At 57.0% G+C, this 19,028-nt stretch overlaps 1 protein-coding gene across 1 annotated transcript in view; it reads right to left on the bottom strand.

Moving 5' to 3' along the window:
• The window catches only part of AP2A2 (adaptor related protein complex 2 subunit alpha 2), a 50,646-nt gene that overhangs the window by 3,321 nt on the left and 28,297 nt on the right, over window positions 1–19,028 (bottom strand). Inside the window, exons 10-21 of the mRNA XM_027860198.1 lie at window positions 17,699–17,807; window positions 16,873–17,023; window positions 15,754–15,922; window positions 15,500–15,637; window positions 11,739–11,921; window positions 11,210–11,307; window positions 10,888–11,119; window positions 10,484–10,657; window positions 3,902–4,065; window positions 2,218–2,300; window positions 1,961–2,106; window positions 217–326 (exon numbers count right to left, since the gene is read on the bottom strand). Of these exons, the coding sequence (XP_027715999.1) occupies window positions 217–326; window positions 1,961–2,106; window positions 2,218–2,300; window positions 3,902–4,065; window positions 10,484–10,657; window positions 10,888–11,119; window positions 11,210–11,307; window positions 11,739–11,921; window positions 15,500–15,637; window positions 15,754–15,922; window positions 16,873–17,023; window positions 17,699–17,807 (1,757 nt within the window). The remainder of the gene's footprint in view (window positions 1–216; window positions 327–1,960; window positions 2,107–2,217; window positions 2,301–3,901; window positions 4,066–10,483; window positions 10,658–10,887; window positions 11,120–11,209; window positions 11,308–11,738; window positions 11,922–15,499; window positions 15,638–15,753; window positions 15,923–16,872; window positions 17,024–17,698; window positions 17,808–19,028) is intronic.

Raw genomic sequence — 19,028 nt, 5'->3', positions numbered from 1 at the left:
CAGGACGTGGCAAGGCAAAAGGCAAAGCAAGGTGAGAAAAAGGGAGGTACGGTGTGGCGTGGTGTGACGTGGCAGGCCGTGGCAAGGCAAAAGGTGAAGCAAGCCCAGCGGAGAACGCGCCCTGCAGCAGGAGGCCCTGGCTCCACGCATAGCTCCTGCGCCGCCTGCCCCCAGCACCAGGCGAGGCCGGCACCAACACCCCAGTCCAACACTCACCTAAACTGAATGTTGAGGACGGGCGCCTCAGTGAAGTCGGAGATGCATTCGATGTTCACCACCTGTTGCACCTGTGCACCCCCATCCACAGTCGGGTCCACTGGCTTGGTCTGCAGGTTCAGATGTGCGGGCAGGTTAAGGATCCCAGCTCGTCCGCAAAGGCATGAGTCGGACCGCCTCCCACTGCACTGCCTCGCGAAAGGTGACTGACCCACCCTCTATGTCGGTGGCCAACGCCCTCGGGGGGCCCCCGGACAGACTGAGTGCTCACGCCCGGCGGGAGGGCTCACAAGCGGGCGCCCTGGCCGCCCAGGGCTGCCTGGGTTCGCCCACCCCACCGGTCTCTCTCTGTGGAGGCCGGCCTTGCCATCAAGAAGGGCTTAGGAGGCAAAGGAAGCCTGGTCCCCAAAGATGCAGCCAGGGAAGGGGAAAGCGTGTCTAGGAGATGGCCTTGAAGAGACTCCCACAAAGGGGAAAAGAGGCACATCGGGTCTAGAGAGATGAATGTGCAAACAAGGGATTCACCGAGACTTCTGAGAGAGCAAGATAAGAAGGCTGTAACCCTACCCCAGCCACCCGCATACAGCAAGTGTTTAATAGGAGTTTGCCGAATCAGCTGAGGCCCAGCACAAAAGTGCATCCGTGGCTCTTAGAGCGCGTGCGGTCTATCCCACAAGGATGTCAGGAATGCCGCTGCCCGTGGTGGGCAGGGCAGCGATGACGGAGGCCTCCATTTTGTTTCTGTTTTCTCCTCCATGAGACTGTAAGCTCCTAGGGGGCAGGGGCTGCCTCCTTTTGTATCCCCGACACTGAGCACAGAGTAGGCGCTTAATAAATGTTGACTGACTGGTCTGAGACCGCCAAAGACTGACCACCAGGGGAAGAGGGGGCCCTAAGAAAGCTGAGCCACCCCGGGTGGGCCCAGGGCCAGAAGCAGATGCCCACCCCTCCAGATCACAGGCTCCACCCCAACCTTCAGAGAAGATGAGATGGGGACACGTGGCAGGGAGCCCACGGGAGGCAGGGCCATGGGCACAGCCTTCCACCAAGTGCTTCCAGGGCTCCTTCCTGCTACTGAAGAGAGGAGGATGGGGGAGGGTCCCCCACCCTGTGTGTGCGGCGTGGACCCCCCCCGAGCTGGTGCTGCGCCCGGGGGCCCCCCTGCAGCTCCACTTGGGCCCCAGGCTTCCCACCTCCATTCTGGACCCCTCACGCCCTCCCTGGGAACCCCGTTCCTTAGCAAGGAGAGCTCCAGAGACATTCTCTTTAACGTGACATAGGAAGGTCTCTCCTCGAAGTGACGCCATCAGCCTCATCCTACCTTTGGGGGTGGGCCCATACCTGGGGGTGTTGGCACAGGACCAAATCCCTCAGGGCAAACACAAGAATCAAAGAAAGAGACCCAACGAAACGGGCCGAGGGCCAGACCCCGCAGGCCACAGAGGGGGACAGGCGAAAGAGGAAGAAGACCGCCGGCAGGTGAGGTCGTGCTTGCCGGAAGCCCAGCCGATTCCTGGCACATCCCAGGCACCATCCCAGAAGACCTGGGCCTGAAGAGAACCCAGGGAATGAGGACAGAAAGAGCCTCTGCGGAGCTGCAGCAGCTCCAGAGGAAAGACTCCCGCTTGATGGGAGGGCACCGACCAGAGCCGCCTCAGGGAAGAGCTGAGGGGCTTGTACTCATGTGCTCCCTCTGGGAGGCAGCTCACAGTCAGACATGAGGGCTCCCCCCTCGGCCACAAACCTCCCAGGAGCCTGAAGCTAGGCGACGGTGACCGGGGAGGCAACAGGCAAGGATATTGGCCTGAAGGTCATCGGAACAGATTAGTGTCGGGGTAAAGGTTAAGAATTGCGTGGAAGTCTTGTTACCATAAAATATAAACATGCGACCTAGGAGAGAAGAGAAGAAACACGTTTTCACTCCTCTGGCCAGCCCCTCCAGCAGCAGGGGGGCACGGCCAGCAGAAGGAGACCCTCCAGTGGCACGGAGGAGAAACTCACCCAAGTTCTGGCGGAATTCCGACTTCAGGCCGATCTGCAGCAGCTGGTTCTCAAACAGCACCCCGTTGTTCTTACAGACGAACCTGGGGAGAAAGGGACACCCACAGGCTGGGGAGCTGCTCACGGCAGGGGCCAAAGGCCCCGCGGAGCAGGAAGAGGCCTCCCCTCCAGAGCCAGGGACCAGACCGCCAGCCTCGCAAGGAAGGCCCAGGGCATGGGCCAGGGATGCCCCCGTGCTACAGGGGCTGGGCCTGAACCAAACTGGGGCCTCTCTGAGCTGTAGGGAACAAGGTCAGGGGCCTCCTAAAGTCAAGGTCAAAGTCTGGGGAGAAAAGCCCCCTAGGGACAGCGCCTGGAGCCACCAGAGGTGTCAGACTTCTCTCTCGGGCCGAGAGGTAGGGTCCTGACAGGGGGAGGGGAGAGAGAAGAGAAGGAGGAAGGGGAAGGGGGAAGAGGTAGAGGAGAGAAGCAGCCAGAGGACCCCCACTGTGTCCCTCGGGGCTCACCCCCTCAGCACCAGGGCACTGCCAGGGGAAGCCAGGCCAGAACGAGGTGCAGAGAGACGTGCCGACAGAGGGAAGGGTTGCTTACTTTTGCGTCAGCTCATCGGCACCACGCGCCGTCTCGGCGGGTTCCTCAGAAACTAGCTCAGATGAAGCCAGGTCAGGACTAAGTCAAGCAGCGTGAAAAGGAGACAGAGAAGGGGCAGCACAGAGACGTGAGAGTCAAGGTTAGTATGGACAGAGCTGAGCAGGGAAGGGGCCGGGCCTGAGGCGGGATGAGGCCGCAGACTGTGGGGGCCAACCGATCCTGGGCTGAGGAGGAGGAAGTGCCCCAGGCTGGAGACTGGCCGTCACGCAGCATGGCCACGGCTGCCAGGCACGGGACCTGCATGGGGGCTCTCGTTCACACTGAGCGCTGGGATCAAGAAAGCAGCCCCTCCCCCAGCTCACCCCCAAACCTGTGGATGAAGGCCTCCCCACTGTCTGCAGCCCCGCCTGCCAAGGTCAAACAAGGTCACAGGTGGTTGGGGTCAAAGACCAGGGTGACCTGGAGGTCCGGGCCATCCCCGCTGGAGGGAGAGCTCCCCCAGCCGAGGGTCGGCTGTACCATTTTAAATGGTCAGGGTGGCTCAGCACCAGAAAGGGATTTCACAAGCCCTCTGAAAAGCAGCGGGAGCACGCTTTTCTTTTTTTTGGGGGGGGGGGCATGCTGCCAGAGAAAAGGGAAAGAGAGAGAGCTTACAAGGAAAAGGAGGCACACACAGGGGACGGTGGGGGGAGCGAGGAGGCCCAGCTGGGAAGAAGGGCCCAGACAAGATCAGCAGCAAGGGGAAAGAAGGCAGCTGCCTGAGCAAGCCCGAAATGGAGTGGCCGTGAGATTCCCAAGATGTTATCTCCCTGATGCCCAGCCCTGCCCCAAAAGACCAGAAGGGCCAGTCATCGTGAGGAGCTCTGCCCAGGCTGGGGCCAGAGAGAGGGAAGGCACGGCCACAGAGCCGTTCCAAGCATGGCCGCCTCACTAAGCCAGGAGCACAACGCAGGGGAGACCCTGGGCGGCAGCTTGCCCAAGCGGATGGAACACATGCTGCCTTCAGTCCCCAGGTGAATGAGGCTGGGGCACACGGCTGGACGGGCAGCCCTCTCTGCGGTTCCGTTCAAGACGCCACAAACATTCCAACTACCTTGCAAAGTTCTCTTGTGAGCCAGGAGCGAGCTGGGTCACTGCCGAGGCAGGCTCTGAAAACACGTCCACCAGCAAGCTGCCACTGGAGGATGGAGGGGGTGCTGCGTTGGTCGGGGGGCCAGTGCCCAGACCCAGGAGGTCCGCAGATGGAGAAGGAGTGGACTGCAAGAGAAACAATGGGGGGCAGGGTGAAGGCAGCCCCGTCCACAAAGCCCACACCAGCCCACCTGCCACCCCCTCCCAACATAGGCTCTCCCACAGCAGCCAGGTGCTCCACCAGGGGCAAAACTATGAGAAAAGCCTTCCCACTGTTACAAGCACGGGTGTTAATGATCACTCTTCCAGACACGTCCTACTCAGCTAAGCACATCATCTACAGCACGAAGCCCGCAAGGACGGAGCGTGTCACTGGCCCAAGCAATGGTCCTGACGGTCTGGCTTTTTATCTGCCAGACCAGACAGTGTTCTCTCCCCTCACCTGAGGCAGGAATGGGACAGGGGGTCAGAGAGACCCAAGCGAGGGGTAGAGCAAGGAACCACCCCCTGGGGAGAGAGCAGAACCCCCCCCTACCCAGAGTCTTGCACAGAAAAGCCTCCCCTAGGTATCTGCTCTTGAAAAATGAATGGCCTTTGGTAAGTAAATACAATGAAAAATCCCTAAAAAAACCCCAAAAAACTCCGTGCTGGCAGGTGACTCTCAGATTCGCACAACATCTGGTTCTGCTTTGCTGTTTTCATTTAGTATTTACGTATTTCTGGCATTCTTAAATTTTGAGTTCCAGACCCTCTCCCTCTCTTCCACCTCTCCCCACCCACCGTGAAGACAAGCAAAATGATGTCAATTATACATGGGCAATCACACAAAACCTATTTCCACATTGAAATAAGCAAGAATAAAGAAAGAGAAAATCGCCCTTCAATCTGCACTCAGGATTCCCCAGTTCTCTCCCTGGAGGCGAGTGCAATTTTCCATCACTTGGAACTGGCCTGGGTCATCCTATTGATCCAGGCAGCCAAGTCTTTCCCAGCTGATCGTCAGGACCACGTTGCTGTTACCGTGCCCAATGACCTCCCGGTTCTTCTCACTTCACTTTGCATCCATGCATATAGGTCTCGTCATTTCTTCCGAAACTTCCCCTCGTCATTTCTTATAGCACAATAGTATTTCATTACATTCATATAACATGACTTTCGAGTCATTCCCCAACCGATGGGCAACCCCTCGACTTCCAATTCTTTGTCACCACCAGAAGAGCTGTTATCAGTATTTCTGGACATAAATGTCTTTTTCCTTTTTCTTTGATCCTTTGGGATACAGACCTAGCAGTGGGATTGCTGGGTCAGAGGGTACGGATAGTTTGATTGCCTTTTGGGCATAATTCCAAACTGTTCTCCAGAATGGCTAGATCAGTTCATTACTCTGCCAACAGTGTTTCTTTTTGTTTTGTTTTGTTTTGTTTTGTTTTAGTGAGGCAATCAGGGTTAAGTGACTTGCCCAAGGTCACACAGCTAGTGTCAAGTGTTTGGTCTGAGGCCAGATTTGAACTCAGGTCCTCCTGACTTCAGGGCCGGCGCTCTATCCACTGCGCCACCTAGCTGCCCCTACCAACAGTGTCTTAGTGTACTTATTTTTCTCTCATCCCCTCCAGCACGTGTCATTTCTGATAGGTGTAAGGTGGTACCTCGGCTGTTTTGATTTGCATTTCTCTAATCAATAGTGATTTAGAGCATTTTTCATATGACTACAGACAGCTTTGATTTTTTCATCTGAAAACTGCCTGTTCATATCCTTTGGTCATTTATCTAATGGAGAAAGGCTCTTATTTTTATACATCTGACTCAGTTCTGTACTTGGTCTATATTTGAGAAATGAGGTTTTATCAAAGAAACTTCCTGTAAAAAAACCGGTATTACTTCATTATCTCTGGTAACATTTAGCACAGTGTCGTTTCCCTGCTCACTTCTTTCGATTAGGCCTGTCTTTGGTTTTCCTTTGTCAGAGATCGCGACTGCTGCCCCTGCTCTTTTCACTCCAGCTGAAGCATATTAGATTCTGCTCCAGCCCTTTATTTTACCTCCATTCCAAGTGCCTCTCGTTAACAGCACATTACTGGATTCTGGATTCTGATCCACTCCGGTCTCTGCTTCTGTTTTATGGATGCGCTCAACCCATTCACACTCACAGTCAGCATCCCTCACTGCGTACTTGCCTCCATCCTGTTTTCTTTTGTTTATCCTGGCTCTCCTCAGAATCCTATTTTGCTTCTAACACTGCCCCCTTTAATCCGCACTCCCCTGGATCTTCCTCGTCTCCTTTCTCCTCTCCCCTTCGCCTCCTGTTTCCCTGTTGGGCAAACGTGGAGAACACACAAGGCAGGCACTCACCTGGTGGTCAGAAGAGGCAATACAAGGACACTCTCCAAGGTCACTGTTAGGACTCTGGAATCGACTCTGGGACATGGGAGACGCTGGCACAGGACCGCCTGGCCCGGCGTGCCCTCATCAGAGAAGGCGTTGCGCTCCGTGAGCAGAGCAGCTCAAAAGAAACGTGGGACGCGCAGCTTTAAAGCATCCGGACCATCAGTCACACTGGACCTTGGCTAAAGCGTAGTGACGTCGCTCTGGTCTTCTTCAAGAATGAAGGACGACCACCAGCACACCCACTGTGTGTCCAGTCGTCCCTTTGTGGACCAATTCCGACGGGTGAGGTCCCAGCACTGCCGGGTCCCGCTGCCTCGCTGCGTCCCCTCCTTCCCTGCAGGCCCCACCCTACCTCTCCCTCCCCTCTTCTCCGGTGCATCCTTCTTTCACACTCCTGTCTTCTGTCTATGTAAACGCCTTCTAACTGATGCCCTAATAATGAGGAAGTTCTCAGGAGCTACAAATATTTTCCTACGCAGGAAAGGAAACAGCTTAAATTTATTGAGTCTCATGATTTCTCTTACACATTTCCTCTTAACACTTCTCTCTCTTTTTTGTTTTTTAGTGAGGCAATCGAGATTAAGTGACTTGCCCAGAGTCACACAGCTGGTGAGTGTTACGTGTCTAAGGCTGGATGTGAACTCAGGTCCTCCTGACTCCAGGGCCAGTGCTCTATCCACTGCGCCACCTAGCTGCTCCTTTATGCTTCTCTTGAGCTTTGTGTTTAACTGTCAAATTCTCCATTCAGCTATGGATCTTTTCATCAGGAATTCTTGAAAGTCTTCTATCTAATTAAATGTCCATTTTTTCCCTGAAGGACTATACTCAGTTTTGCTGGGTAGGTGATTCTTGGTTGTAATCCTAGCTCCTCTGTCCTCCAGAATATCATATTCCAAGTCCTCCATGCTTTTAATATGGAAACTGCTAAATCCTGTGGCTCCATGATATTTGAATTGTTTCTTTCTGGCTGCTTGCAATATTTTCTCCCTGATCTGGGAACTCTGGAATTTGGCAATAATATTCCTGGGAGTTTTCACTTTGGGACCTTTTTCAGGAGGTGATTGGTGGATTCCGTCAATATCAATTTTACCCTCTGGATCTAAGATATCAGGGCAATTTTCCTGTACAATTTCTTGAAGTATGATGTCTAGGCTCTTTTTTTGATCATGGCTTTCAGGTAGTCCGAAAATATTATAATTATCTCTCCTCAATCTATTTTCTAGGTCAGCTGTTTTTCCAGTAGAATATTTCATATTTTCTATTTTTTCATTCTTCTGACATCATTTTATTGCTTCTGAATGTCTCATGGAGTCATTAGCTTCCACTTTCCCAATTCTAATTTTTAAGGAATTATTTTCTTCAGTGAGATTTTGTACCTCCTTTTCCATCTGGCCAATTCTACTTTTTTCAAGAGTTCTTTTCAGAGATTTTTTCGAGCCTTTTTTTTTTCCCCCAACCATTTGGCCAATTCTGGTTTTTAAGATGTTCTTTTCTTCAGTATTTTTTGGTGCCTCTTTTACCAAGCTATTAATTTTCCTTTCATAATTTTCTTGCATCACTCATTTCTTTTCCCAATTTTTCCTCTACCAACTCTTATCTCTTTCTTTAATTCTACCAGGAATTCTTGTTGGGCTGGGGTCCAATCAGCATTTTTCTTTGAGGCTTTGTTTGGAGCTGTTTTCACACTGTTATCTTCTGAATTTATGTCTTGGTCTTCCCTGCCACCACAGTAGCATTTTATGGTCAAATTCTTTGTTGTTGCTGTTGCGGCTGCTTGCTCATTCTTCCAGCCTATTTCTCAACTTGGAACTTTATGTTAAAGTTGGGCTCTGCTCACCTGCGGGGCAGGAGGTCCGTCCCAAGCTTCATGCTGCTGGTTTTCAGCAGACCAACCAGCCTCTCGGGGCTGGAGTCTCAGCTCCCACACGCATCTTTCCCATTAAGAGGCAGCTGACAAGAGGAAGCCAGCCAGGAAGAAAAAGATTTACCCAAACAGCTTCAGAAGGAACCATGGAAAAGAAGAGACTTAAAAGAAAAAAGCTCAGAGAATTGAAGGGACCAAATCCCGGCTTTCTGGGCCCCTCTCCGAGGGCACAGCAACAAAGAAATGCTGTCTCCTACTAAGCTGGCCATCCCGGGTCCCAAGTGCCCTCCTACACCTGTCGATGTCCCAGCTGAAGAAACGCGCAACAGGGTGTGGCCCCTCCTTAGTGAATGAGGAGAGAGAAAGAAAGAAAGAAAAGCTGGCGCTCGACAGACAGGAATGACATTAACCCCGGCCACCCATCTGGAAAAGGGTGACCAGAACACTCCATCCAGCATCACACGGCAGCCCTCGCCATGCGCGACACAACCAACACACACCAGTTAGTTCTGGCCAGAAGTAGCCACAGCCACGACCCAGCCCCGCCGCAGCCACGCCCCAGCCCCCCCCCCCAGCTAAGACCCAAGGGAACCTCCAGCAGGGGGTGTCCAGGGGGCAGCAGGGATGCTCCTGGCTGTGGGCAGGGAGAGACCAGAGGAGCGGAAGGGCGTGGTCTGGACACGAGAGCCAGCTTAGGCCATACGTCCTGAGCCTGAGCAGCAGGAGACACCTTCAAAGGGGGCACAGACACAGAGCAGAGTCACAGTGGGCCATCATCCGACTCCACCCCAGAGCCCCCTCCCAGGCTACACACATGCTCGCACTGGACCAGGAGCTCCCCAGGGCAGACTCCATGGCTGCGCTCGAGAGAAGGCATCGGTGACGCAGGCCCACGGCACAGCCAGGGCTCTGGGTGGCTCTGGCCAGCTCAGGGCTCCTTAGCTTGAGAGACAGAGGCAGCCCTCAGAAGTGCGCCCCCCACCCCAAGAACTCCAGCACAAGCTGCAGACAGGGACGCTCCCCAGCCCTTCCCAGTGGCCGGCGCCACTGATGCTTATCTAGGTCATCACTGCAGACCTAAAGGCCCGAGCTCGGACCCATTTTCCCCAGAGGTCGGAATTCTGGGGCCCTGCTGGGTGAGTGCTGGGACAGAAGGACGCCAGAGCCGCCTGTGGAAACAGAGCCCAGAGCTCAGCCTCCAAAGTCTAGGCCCCAAGATCTCCAAATTAAGAGCGATATTAGAGCTTCCTTTGAGAATTCCCTCGACTAGTGAACACCGGACTGGACCCGGGTGTGAATGCTGCCTCGGACAGTCACAAGCTATTTAATCGAAAGACCGAAGTCACCCCACCTGTAAAGTGGGTATAATGCCTCTGCACTTCCCTGCTCAGACAGAGTTCTGCCAACTGTGCCCTGGGCACAGGGCTGATCTCACAGGCTCCACGGTTGGGGCAGGAGGGGGTGGGGCTTGTTTGTTCGGCAGGTGCCCCCTGCCCCAATGAAAGCACAGGGAGGCATAGCCAAACCGGGGCCTGAGGACAAGGGGAGAGAACGCCCTCCTACCTTCCGGCAGCAGTGGGGAGCCATGGAAGCAGAACCCCCAAATGCTGTCAGGCTCCCCTGAGGAGAAAACCTCTGGGTTTTATTGGAGTCTCTGTTACACAGGATGGCTCACTGAAATCTACTGGAAATTGAAAAAAAACCAGACAACTACAAAATTTATAAAATACCTGGGAGTTAATCTACCAAGGCACACAACAAAACATTCTTAAATGAAGAATGACTCATTTTATCCTTTTTTTTTTTAAGGCAATTGGGGTTAAGTGACTTGCCCAGGGTCACACAGCTAGTAAGTGTCAAGTGTTTGGTCTGAGGTCAGATTTGAACTCAGGTCCTCCTGACTTAAGGGCCGGTCCTCTATCCACTGTGCCACCTAGCTGCCCCAGAATGACTCATTTTAAAATCACACTTTTAGAAAAATCACAGGCATGAACCAGAAGCCTGTGCCTGCCCTAGGAAGGCCAGCGTTTCTGTGCGGGGTCACCCTGGGGGCAGGCAAGCACCTCGCCCAACACCATACCACTCAAGCCACCCATGCACAATTCACACCCAGGCCCTCCCACCTCCACGGCAGGCATCTCAACCCCAGCATCAATGAGATGTCAGGCAGGCAGAAGGCTGGAGGCCCCGCCCTCAGGCCCAGGAATAGACTCTCAGGGGAGGTCCCAGGGAGGGCGGAGGGCACACCTTCCCGCCCTGAATCTGCCCCAAGGCCAAAGAGACCGGCACACGTACCACAGTGCTGGCATTGCCCGGCGCTGGCTCGGCGCCCCCGTTCATGTCCGCACTCCTCTCTTTCTTGGTTTCCTCCAGGTCCGTGACCGTGCTGGGGCCTTTCTTCTTCTTCAGCTTGGCTAGGATGGACGACTCCCGCTCTGGGAACGGAGGCATCTCCTCCAGCACCGTGGCCTGGCCGGGAAACAAGCAGCCAGCCCCTTCAGCCGCCTCATTCCAGTGCGACTCAAGAGTCCCACCTATTGTGCCCCCCCCCCCCCCCCCCCCCCCCCCGCCCGCTGCCCCCCCCCCACCCCTCCCCGTGCCCCCGCGGCTGCCCCCCCATCCCCGGCCCGCTGTCCTCCCCCCGCCACTCCCCGTGCCCCCACAGCTGCCCCTGCGGCTGCCCCTGCATCAAGCCTCACCAGGATGTCCGTGCTGGCAATGGTGCTCAACCTCAGGTACTCCACGGCCCTCTGCTGCAACTCCACGTCGGCATTCTTGAGCTGGCTGTCACTGCGCAGGACGTCCTGAATCGTCGTCTTGATCTCAGGAAAGAGATTCACGAACTTGATGTAGGTGGACAGGAGCAGGGCGCGCGTGGGCACGCTGCACAGATGGAACTTGGAGTGCAGCAGGTTAAACTGGATGAGGGGGCTGGGCGGGAAGAAGGGAGAGAGTGAGGGTCCGAGCAAGGCCTGGGACAGCCGGCGGCAGCCGGGGGTAGCAGGGGCAGGGGGCTCTTACCTGGACCTCGGGTCACCCGCGATCAAGTTTCCAAACTCCCCCAAGATATAGCCGCCAACTTTGACCAAATTCTCATGGCAAGCCGGGGCCTGAAGAGCCTAGGGGACACGGACAAAGCCAAGTCGACAAGGGCATGGGCGGGGGCAGCCCACGCCTGGCTGGGCCGCAGAAGGCGCTCCCGCTGCCTCTTCCACCGTAAGAGAAGGCTGAAGACAGACAAGGAGCCGCCCTCCGGACCACTCCCGCTCCCCATGGCCACCTCCAGCAGAGATAGGGGGACAGGGTCCCCACGTGGAGAAGGACCCTCTTCTCCCAATTCTTGACACGGGCAAAGGGTGCCCCCCGAAACCTTCCATCCCCCAGAGAAAGAAAGGAAAACCCAGGGACAAAATCTGAAGACCTGAAGGGGCAGATCCCACCGAAGCATCCCATCCCCAGTGCCCCCGCCAGCCACGGCAAGAACCATGGCGGCGTCCACGCCCCAAACCGCCCAGCCGCTGGCCAACGCCACCACGGCCCCCGCGCTCACCTCAAACACGGTCTTGGCCGCGTAGCCCTGCACATCATCCCGGTTGATCACGATCTGAATGACGCGGTACCACACCTCCTCGCTGACATAATCCCCGGCAATTCGAATCAGGTTCAAGATGGTGTCCACGTACCAGGTGTAGTCCACGGCGTACTTCTCGGCCAAGATGGCCACCTTCAGGACCTTCACAAGGGAGGAGCCAGGCTCAGTCTGACCCAAGGGCCCTTGGCCTAAGGGCCCACTGCAAAGCCCCCACCAATCACTTAAACTGAGGAGGGGGCCAACCACAGCAAGGACGGGCCAGGGTCTGACCACTTGCGGGGACAAAGGAAGCCACGAGGCGCGAGAAATCAGACCGACGTCCCCACGGACCACACAGAACACCCAACGAGCAAGCGCTCACGAGGCGCCTACACCACACCTGCAGGGTCCCGGGCTCGAGGCTCGGGTGTGAGCGCAGAGAACAAAGCAGCCGTGCTAAAGAGGGCGCTGACACAAACGTGTGGGCAGGCGCGTGTCTGTGTGCCCGCAGAGTGCGTAGAGAATCTACACAAGTCTGGACTTGATGTCCGCGGGGGGAGGGATGGAAGCCCTGGGCTGGTCAGAGTACAGGACGCGGAGGCACAGCCATTGAGGCTCGGCTCCTACGGGCGGCAGGAGCAGCTGGTACCGTAACATGGGCAAGGCAGAAGGAGAACATGAACACGGTTGCAGTCACATGAAGGGAAAGAAAGCTTGGGATGCCAGGATTGGTCGATCAAGCCATAAACATTAAGCGCCTACTGTGTACCGGCCTTGAGTGGGCAGAGAGGGAGGAGAACCTGGGGAGGGAGTCACCCCACAACTCTAGAGAGAAGAGCATGGTCCACAGTGCCAGAGGCTGCAGGGAGGTCAGGGACAACGAGGCCTGAGAAAAGGGCCCTGGGCTCAGCACTTGGGTGGATCCACAGGGTCGGAAGCCAGACTACAAGGTGTTAAGGAGACAGGAGAGGAAGTGGAGGCATCGGGGCAGACAGCCTTTCCGGTTACCAAGCTACAAAGGCAGCGACGGCAGGTTGGTCAGCAGGGACGGAAGGAGCACACGAGGGTTTTTCAGGACGGGGGAGACAGCCAGCAGACGAGGAGAGACTGAAAATGAGCGAGAGGCGAGACAGACGGGATGCAACGGGATCGCTTCATCGCGTGAAACGAAGGCGCCCGAGGGACAGGGGTTGAGGCAGAGGGGAGAAGAGGGAGCTCGGGACGAACGGGGGCAAAGTTCTCAGCTGGGTGAGCAGAAGGAGCCATGGGAGGCTGGAGGAGGGCTGCCGCTGCGGGGAGGAGCAGGGAGGGCCCGGGGGAGGTCATGGGCCCCAGATTCGGAGTGCACTCAGTCAGGGATGTTCTCCACCTCCATTCAGCCGCAGGGGCATGTGGAGGAGAGAAGGTGACAGACGGTGCGGGGAGACAGCCTGGGCACTGCTTGGCTCTGCGGGGACAGAGGAGTCCAGGGTCATGCCGAGGGCCCCATCCGACTGAGGCAGCCCCAAGTCCAAGCAGAAGGCAAAGCCAGGCCGGCTCCTGCAGCACCAGCTGAATGTCCAAGGCCCAACTTTGTAACCTGGATGTCTTCCAGGGGTTCCAACACAAGCCAGAGTCGCCCCAGGGGTGGCTCCAATGAAGCCTCGAGTGGGCCGCCACCGAGGCATTGGCCCAACTCTAGGCAGGGACCGAGGCCTGTCCGCGGGGCCCGGACGGCCGAGCAGACACAAAAAAGAGAAACTCGCCCATCCCCCCTGGTCTGGCTACCGGCAGCTGTCCCACAAGCCCGCGCCCAGCAATGCCCCAGAGGAGACAGCCCGTCTAGACCACCCACAGGACGACAGAGAGACGCAGAGGGAGCTGAGTGCGTCTAAGACCCAAATTTAGGTGCAGAAGGTGGCAGCTCACTTCGTGGGTGAGGAAGCTATACTTGGCCCTGACAGTATCTTCTGCCTCACCCCCAACCCAACGAATGACAGAAAAAGTCCCAATGGAACAGAACGAAGATTCACCCGGGTCAGGAGCCAGGGGGAAAGCAGGGAGACAAGATTATCACTCCAGCCTCACCCAGCACGCAGGGGTAACAGACTTTACTAAAAACGTGCAGTGTGTCAATCGCCTCCCCACCCTCTCCCAGCCTCCTCGCACTTCCTCTCTGCTGCCCCTCAAGCGTGGATGTGCCCCGAGAGGCACCAACGTCCTGCTGGTGGAGCTGTGAACAGATCTGGCCACTTGGACCTGAGCACCCGTCGGACCCAGCGTGATCGAGGAGAGCAGGTAAAGACCCGCGAGCCCAAGAGTGCGGACACCGGCTCGTTCTGCGGCGGCCGGATGCCCGTCACCTAGGGGAGTGGCTGAACAGGCCACGGCACGTGAAGCACGAGGCTGCGCTATGCTGAGAAAGGACACAGACAAGCCTGGGAAGGCCAGCTGACGCCCAGTGAGGGGAGCACAGCCAGGGGGATGACCTGCACAGTGACCACAAACATCTGCGGAGTGCTCCAGACGGAGGAGCCGACGCCCGGGGCAGTGGGGAGCCTTTGGGCTAATGCCCTAGGACGCCCAGGGAAGTGGGGAGCCTTCTGGCCAACAGTCCTAGGACGCCCCGGGGCAGTGGGGAGCTTTTGGGCTAATGTCCTAGGACGCCCGGGGCAGCGGGGAGCCTTTGGGCTAATGCCCTAGGACGCCCGGGGCAGTGGGGAGCCTTTGGGCTAATGCCCTAGCACACCCAGGGAAGTGGGGAGCCTTTGGGCCCGACAGTCCTAGGCCTTCTCCTGCAAGCCTATATCTTCTTGTAATGGGCTTCTCGAGGTGGACAGGACAGAACTCAGAACTGAAAGTCCAGCGGTATTTGACCCAGCCCCGCCCCTCCCAGCTCAAGGATAAGCCTAGAGAAGGTGCGTTCCGACATGGACACGGCCATGGCACAAGTGCCGCGTCTGCTATATCCTGTGGGACACGAGTCTGTCTGCCTCCTACCACAGCAAGCACCCCATGTGAATGGATGCAAAGTGAACTCAGCAGAGCCACAGACAAGGGGCAGGAGGCCCGGGACAACCACAGAACTCGGCCACGTGAAGTGACCAGCCCGTGCTCTCTCTGTGCACTGTGGTTCTTTGGACATGGAAATACTCATGGCTTTTAAAGAGAGAAAAAGAAGCCTGAATTTGGAGTCTGAGGCCCTGGGCTTAAATCCCACTTCTGTCACTCACCTGCTGGATGGCGCCGGGTGAGTGACAATGGCTAACGCCTAACATGAGCCTTGGGGGCCACTGACCCTGGGACCCCGCCTCTCCCTCCCCGTCACACAGGTCCAAACCCTCTCCATGTCGCACAGTGAAAGGAGAGCCGGGCCTGGAGTGGGTGCGAGCTCTGACACTCAGCTGGTCCTCCCTCCCGGGGCCAGGCCAGAGGGGCTCTATCTTGGGAGCCTGGCATGGCCTGGGACGGGGGCCACACAAAGGAGAGACAGCTAGAGCCCCAGGGCAGGACAGACCGCTGCGGGCGTCACAGCAGGTGGGGCCCAAGGCCCAGGCTGGGGATTCTGAGGAGACAGAAGGCCCTGGGCACAATCCACCATGACAGGGGTGGGTATAAGAACATGAGCCCCTGCAGGGCAGAGTGCATCTGCAGCACCCTGGCTGAAGCTGGCAACCCCTACCAGACCCGGTGGGGGAGGTGGGGAGGGAGGCACCACCCATCGCCGCCCGCTTCTGCAGAGAGGGGCACAAAGAACTCACAATCTCTTCCCTGATGGAGTAGTCGGCCGTCTCCAGGTAATTGAGCATCTCGGCAACGATCTGCTGGGCGTTGCTGCGGTCACACATGGCGTAGAGGAGGTCCACCGCTCTCTGCCGCACACTCACATCCCTCTCCGTCTAGGGTAGAGAAGAAGGGGCTGCTGCAGTGAGGCCCGCGTGGCACGAGCTCTCTTAGGGTGAGACTGACCCACACACACGCATGTTCAGAGGAGGACGGGCCTCAGGGACCTCACCTTCAAGGCGTTGATGACCGTCTCTATGTGGGTTTTCACAGCCTCGTGGGAGAACTCTGAGCTGGCTAGGGTGCACATGCTTTCCAGCGCCAGGTACCGGAGATTCGTCTCTCTGTGCTGTAAGAACTGACCCAGCTGGTTACAGGCACGGACGAGCAAATTGGGTTCACTATGGTGATGAGATAAAACAGAGAAGCCGGGGGGAGGGGGAACGTCGAAGTGAGCTCAGGGCACAGAAGTTTGGGCGGCCAAACCCCACCCCACCACCCCCACCTCCGGGGCTAGACCTCCAGCCCTTCCCTCCCCAAAGCCCCCAAGGAGGGAGGCGAGGCGACTGCATGGGCTCCAGGAGGCAAGGGCCTCCCGACTCTGCAGACCAGCTCAGGTCAGCATCCGTGCCTCCTACGGACCACCGCGTCTCCCCGGATCTCAACGGAATTCAGCCCACCTGCGGCCGGCTCTCTAGGCCACGAAACCAAACCGTGCCAGGCCGAGACGGGGTTCGGCCAGCAGCTGCCCCAGCTAGGGGAGGGAGGAGGCATTCACTAGTCACCTGCTCTGTGCCTGACGCGTGCTGACCCAAACACTCTACAATGATCTCATTTCAACAAGAACCCCGGGGCCCAACGGCCTCTTTTGGGTGGGACCCACTAGAACCTCAAAAGATAGCGATTCTCTTGGGGAAGCACGCCTCCCCAGAAGGTAAATCCAAAGACACAAGGTGATTTATGGGAGGAACACTAGTGACTGAGAGGCCGCCAGGGGCCCCACGGGGCACCAGACGGGGAGTCAGGATCCCACACTTAGTAGCGAGGACCCTGGGGGCAACATTTAGTCATCTCTCTGCGCCTCCCTCCCCTCATCTGTAAAATGGGCCAATAGCAGCACCTGCCTCCCAGGGCTGTTGTGGGAATGTGAACTTTAAAGCAAAGTCATTATCACTGTGAACGATTGGGGGGAGGGGGGAATCAGAGTGGGCTTCCTGGAAAGGGAGGCTCTGAGCTGAGCAGAGGCAGGGCCAGAACGACCCTGGCAAACGGAGGCACGAGCAGGCAGCCGCTGGGGTCGCCGGGGCTGCTGTCCGTCACCCACCCACCCGCCACCAGCTTGGGCACGCACCTGTCATGGTGGATGATGAGGCTGATGGCCTCAAAGAGCACGGCGTTCTTGGCGTTCGAATGCTGCACCTTCTTGGACTTGGGGGGCTCCTGGGCTTTGTTCAGGATCGTCTCGAGACATTCAGTGAGGCGGCCCCGCACTGCAGGGTCTTCTAGGCAACACCACACACAGTTAGGGGGAGTTCAGCCTGCACTTCTGGCCCCCAGGGTGGTTCATCGGGCTGAGCCCTTCGCCACAACCTGGCTGAAGGTTCCCCCCAGCCCCAAGGACACTGCAAGAGAACAGTCGGGTTCCCTCAATCTTGGCACCGACGGGCCCCTGGGCACATCTGAACGACCAGCGTGCGTGATTTCTGTCAACCACCTAACCCTAAGTGACCCGGCTCCGTCGGCCCAGGGAGGCCCTGAGGAGTCCCCCCAGCACCCCGAGCTCATCCCTGACCCTCCTCCCTGGCTCATACCTTTGTGGCTGCCGGAATAATCCCCCGCTTCCCCGGCTCAAGGGAGCCCTGGGCCACCTTTGGCCCTTGACTCTACTTCTGAAGTCGTATTAAATGCCCTCCGTAAGGGAATGTGCCAAGGACACACACCAACAAGCAAAGGGAGAAGGGGAGGAGAAGCCTAGGAAGCCTTCCCCAAGGCTGAGTCCTGAAGGAGGGAGGACCCACGCAGAGTGACTCGGAGAGGAAACCAAGCACCGTCCCTGCGAGTTTGTTACCATCAGGCACCAGGGAAGCGTCTCTGGGGTGACCCCCCTCATCAACACACTGGCTAACACCGCCACGTGGGTGAGCGTGAGCGGCCGGCCGGTGCTTGGGCTACGTTACCTGGGGGTGGGTAGCACTGTAGCAGCCGCAGAAGCTTCACTGACAGCCAGGGAGCTGGCACAAAATAGTAAGTGTAGTCCTGGAGGTCCGTCGAGGCGGACGTCACGATCTGGAGAAGAGGCAAGCGGGCGTTGGGGGAGGGGCTGCTGGCCCCCGTCAGCTCCCACGTGGGCCCAGAACAGATGGCGCCCCCAAGGAGACCAAGCCCGCCCTCGCCCAACACAAGACAATCGAGGAAAAGAGGCTTCCTGGGAGGGGATCCTGCGCTGAGCCCCAGTGGTGCGTGCGGTGAGCGGAGAGGGCCTTTCAAGAGTGGGGACAGAGGCCGGCCAACTGGGCCACATGCACCACTTTGGGAAGGCAGATAAACTTTCAATGGAAAAGCGGGCTGCATTCACTTGGGGAGGGCTTTAAGTGACCCCTGCCCACTTCCCTCTGCTCCTCACGTGGGACACCCCAACTCCGCTCACTGGGCCCCATCCCCGGCACGCTCTCCCTTCTGACTTTCCCCTTGGAGCCCCTCTCTTCCTCATAAGACCCCGATGAAACACCAGGTCCCGCATGAAGCTTCTCCTAACCAGCTCCCCACGACAAACACACCCTGCCTCGAATTACCTGCTATACAGGGGCATCTATTCACCTCCTATTTCTGCCGTATGTACCTGCAAACGTCCTCGTCATGTTCCCCATGAGAAGGGACACTCTCACTCTGTGCCCTCGTCACCCCAGTGCCTGGCGCACTTCACCAACGGTGTGCGCCTGAGTACTACGGACTGTCCTCCTAGAGGAGTCACTGAAGCCCCTGGGCAGGACAGGGCAGCAGGAAGTGGAGCAGGGTGAGAGGCTCACTCCTGGCCTAGACAAGCTTCCAATGACCCGCCCCCTCCCAACCCGTCAGTCACTCAAGGACCTGGTGACTAAGCGGGCGAGGCCTCCTCAGGCTCCCTCCAGGATGGCATTCCAGAAGCAATTCCCTTTCTCTTCCTTAAAATGAAATTCCATTTTACTTCCAGTTCCTGATTCTCCTCTCCCCCTCCTTCCACATCCACTGAGAAAGCATGGAAAACAACACACACCCCATTACAAATAGATACAGTCATACAAAACAAATGAGAGAAATAGAAACAGAGAGAGAAGAGAGATAGAGAGAGAAACAGAGATAGAGACAGGAGAGATGAGACAGAGAGGAGAGAAACAGACAGAGAGAGAAGAGACAGAGAATGAAAACAGACAGAAAGGAGAAAAGGGAGAAACAGAGACAGAGAGAAGAGAGACAGAGAGAAAAGAGAGATGAGACAGAGAGGAGAGAGAAGAGAGAAACAGAGACAGA

The sequence above is a fragment of the Vombatus ursinus genome, unplaced genomic scaffold, assembly GCF_900497805.2.
Source record: "Vombatus ursinus unplaced genomic scaffold, bare-nosed wombat genome assembly UNPS02014176.1, whole genome shotgun sequence".
In the NCBI taxonomy this organism is placed as follows: Eukaryota; Metazoa; Chordata; class Mammalia; order Diprotodontia; family Vombatidae; genus Vombatus; species Vombatus ursinus.
The sequence above is the reverse complement of the archived record's forward strand: the minus strand, read 5'-3'. Positions and strand labels throughout refer to the sequence as shown.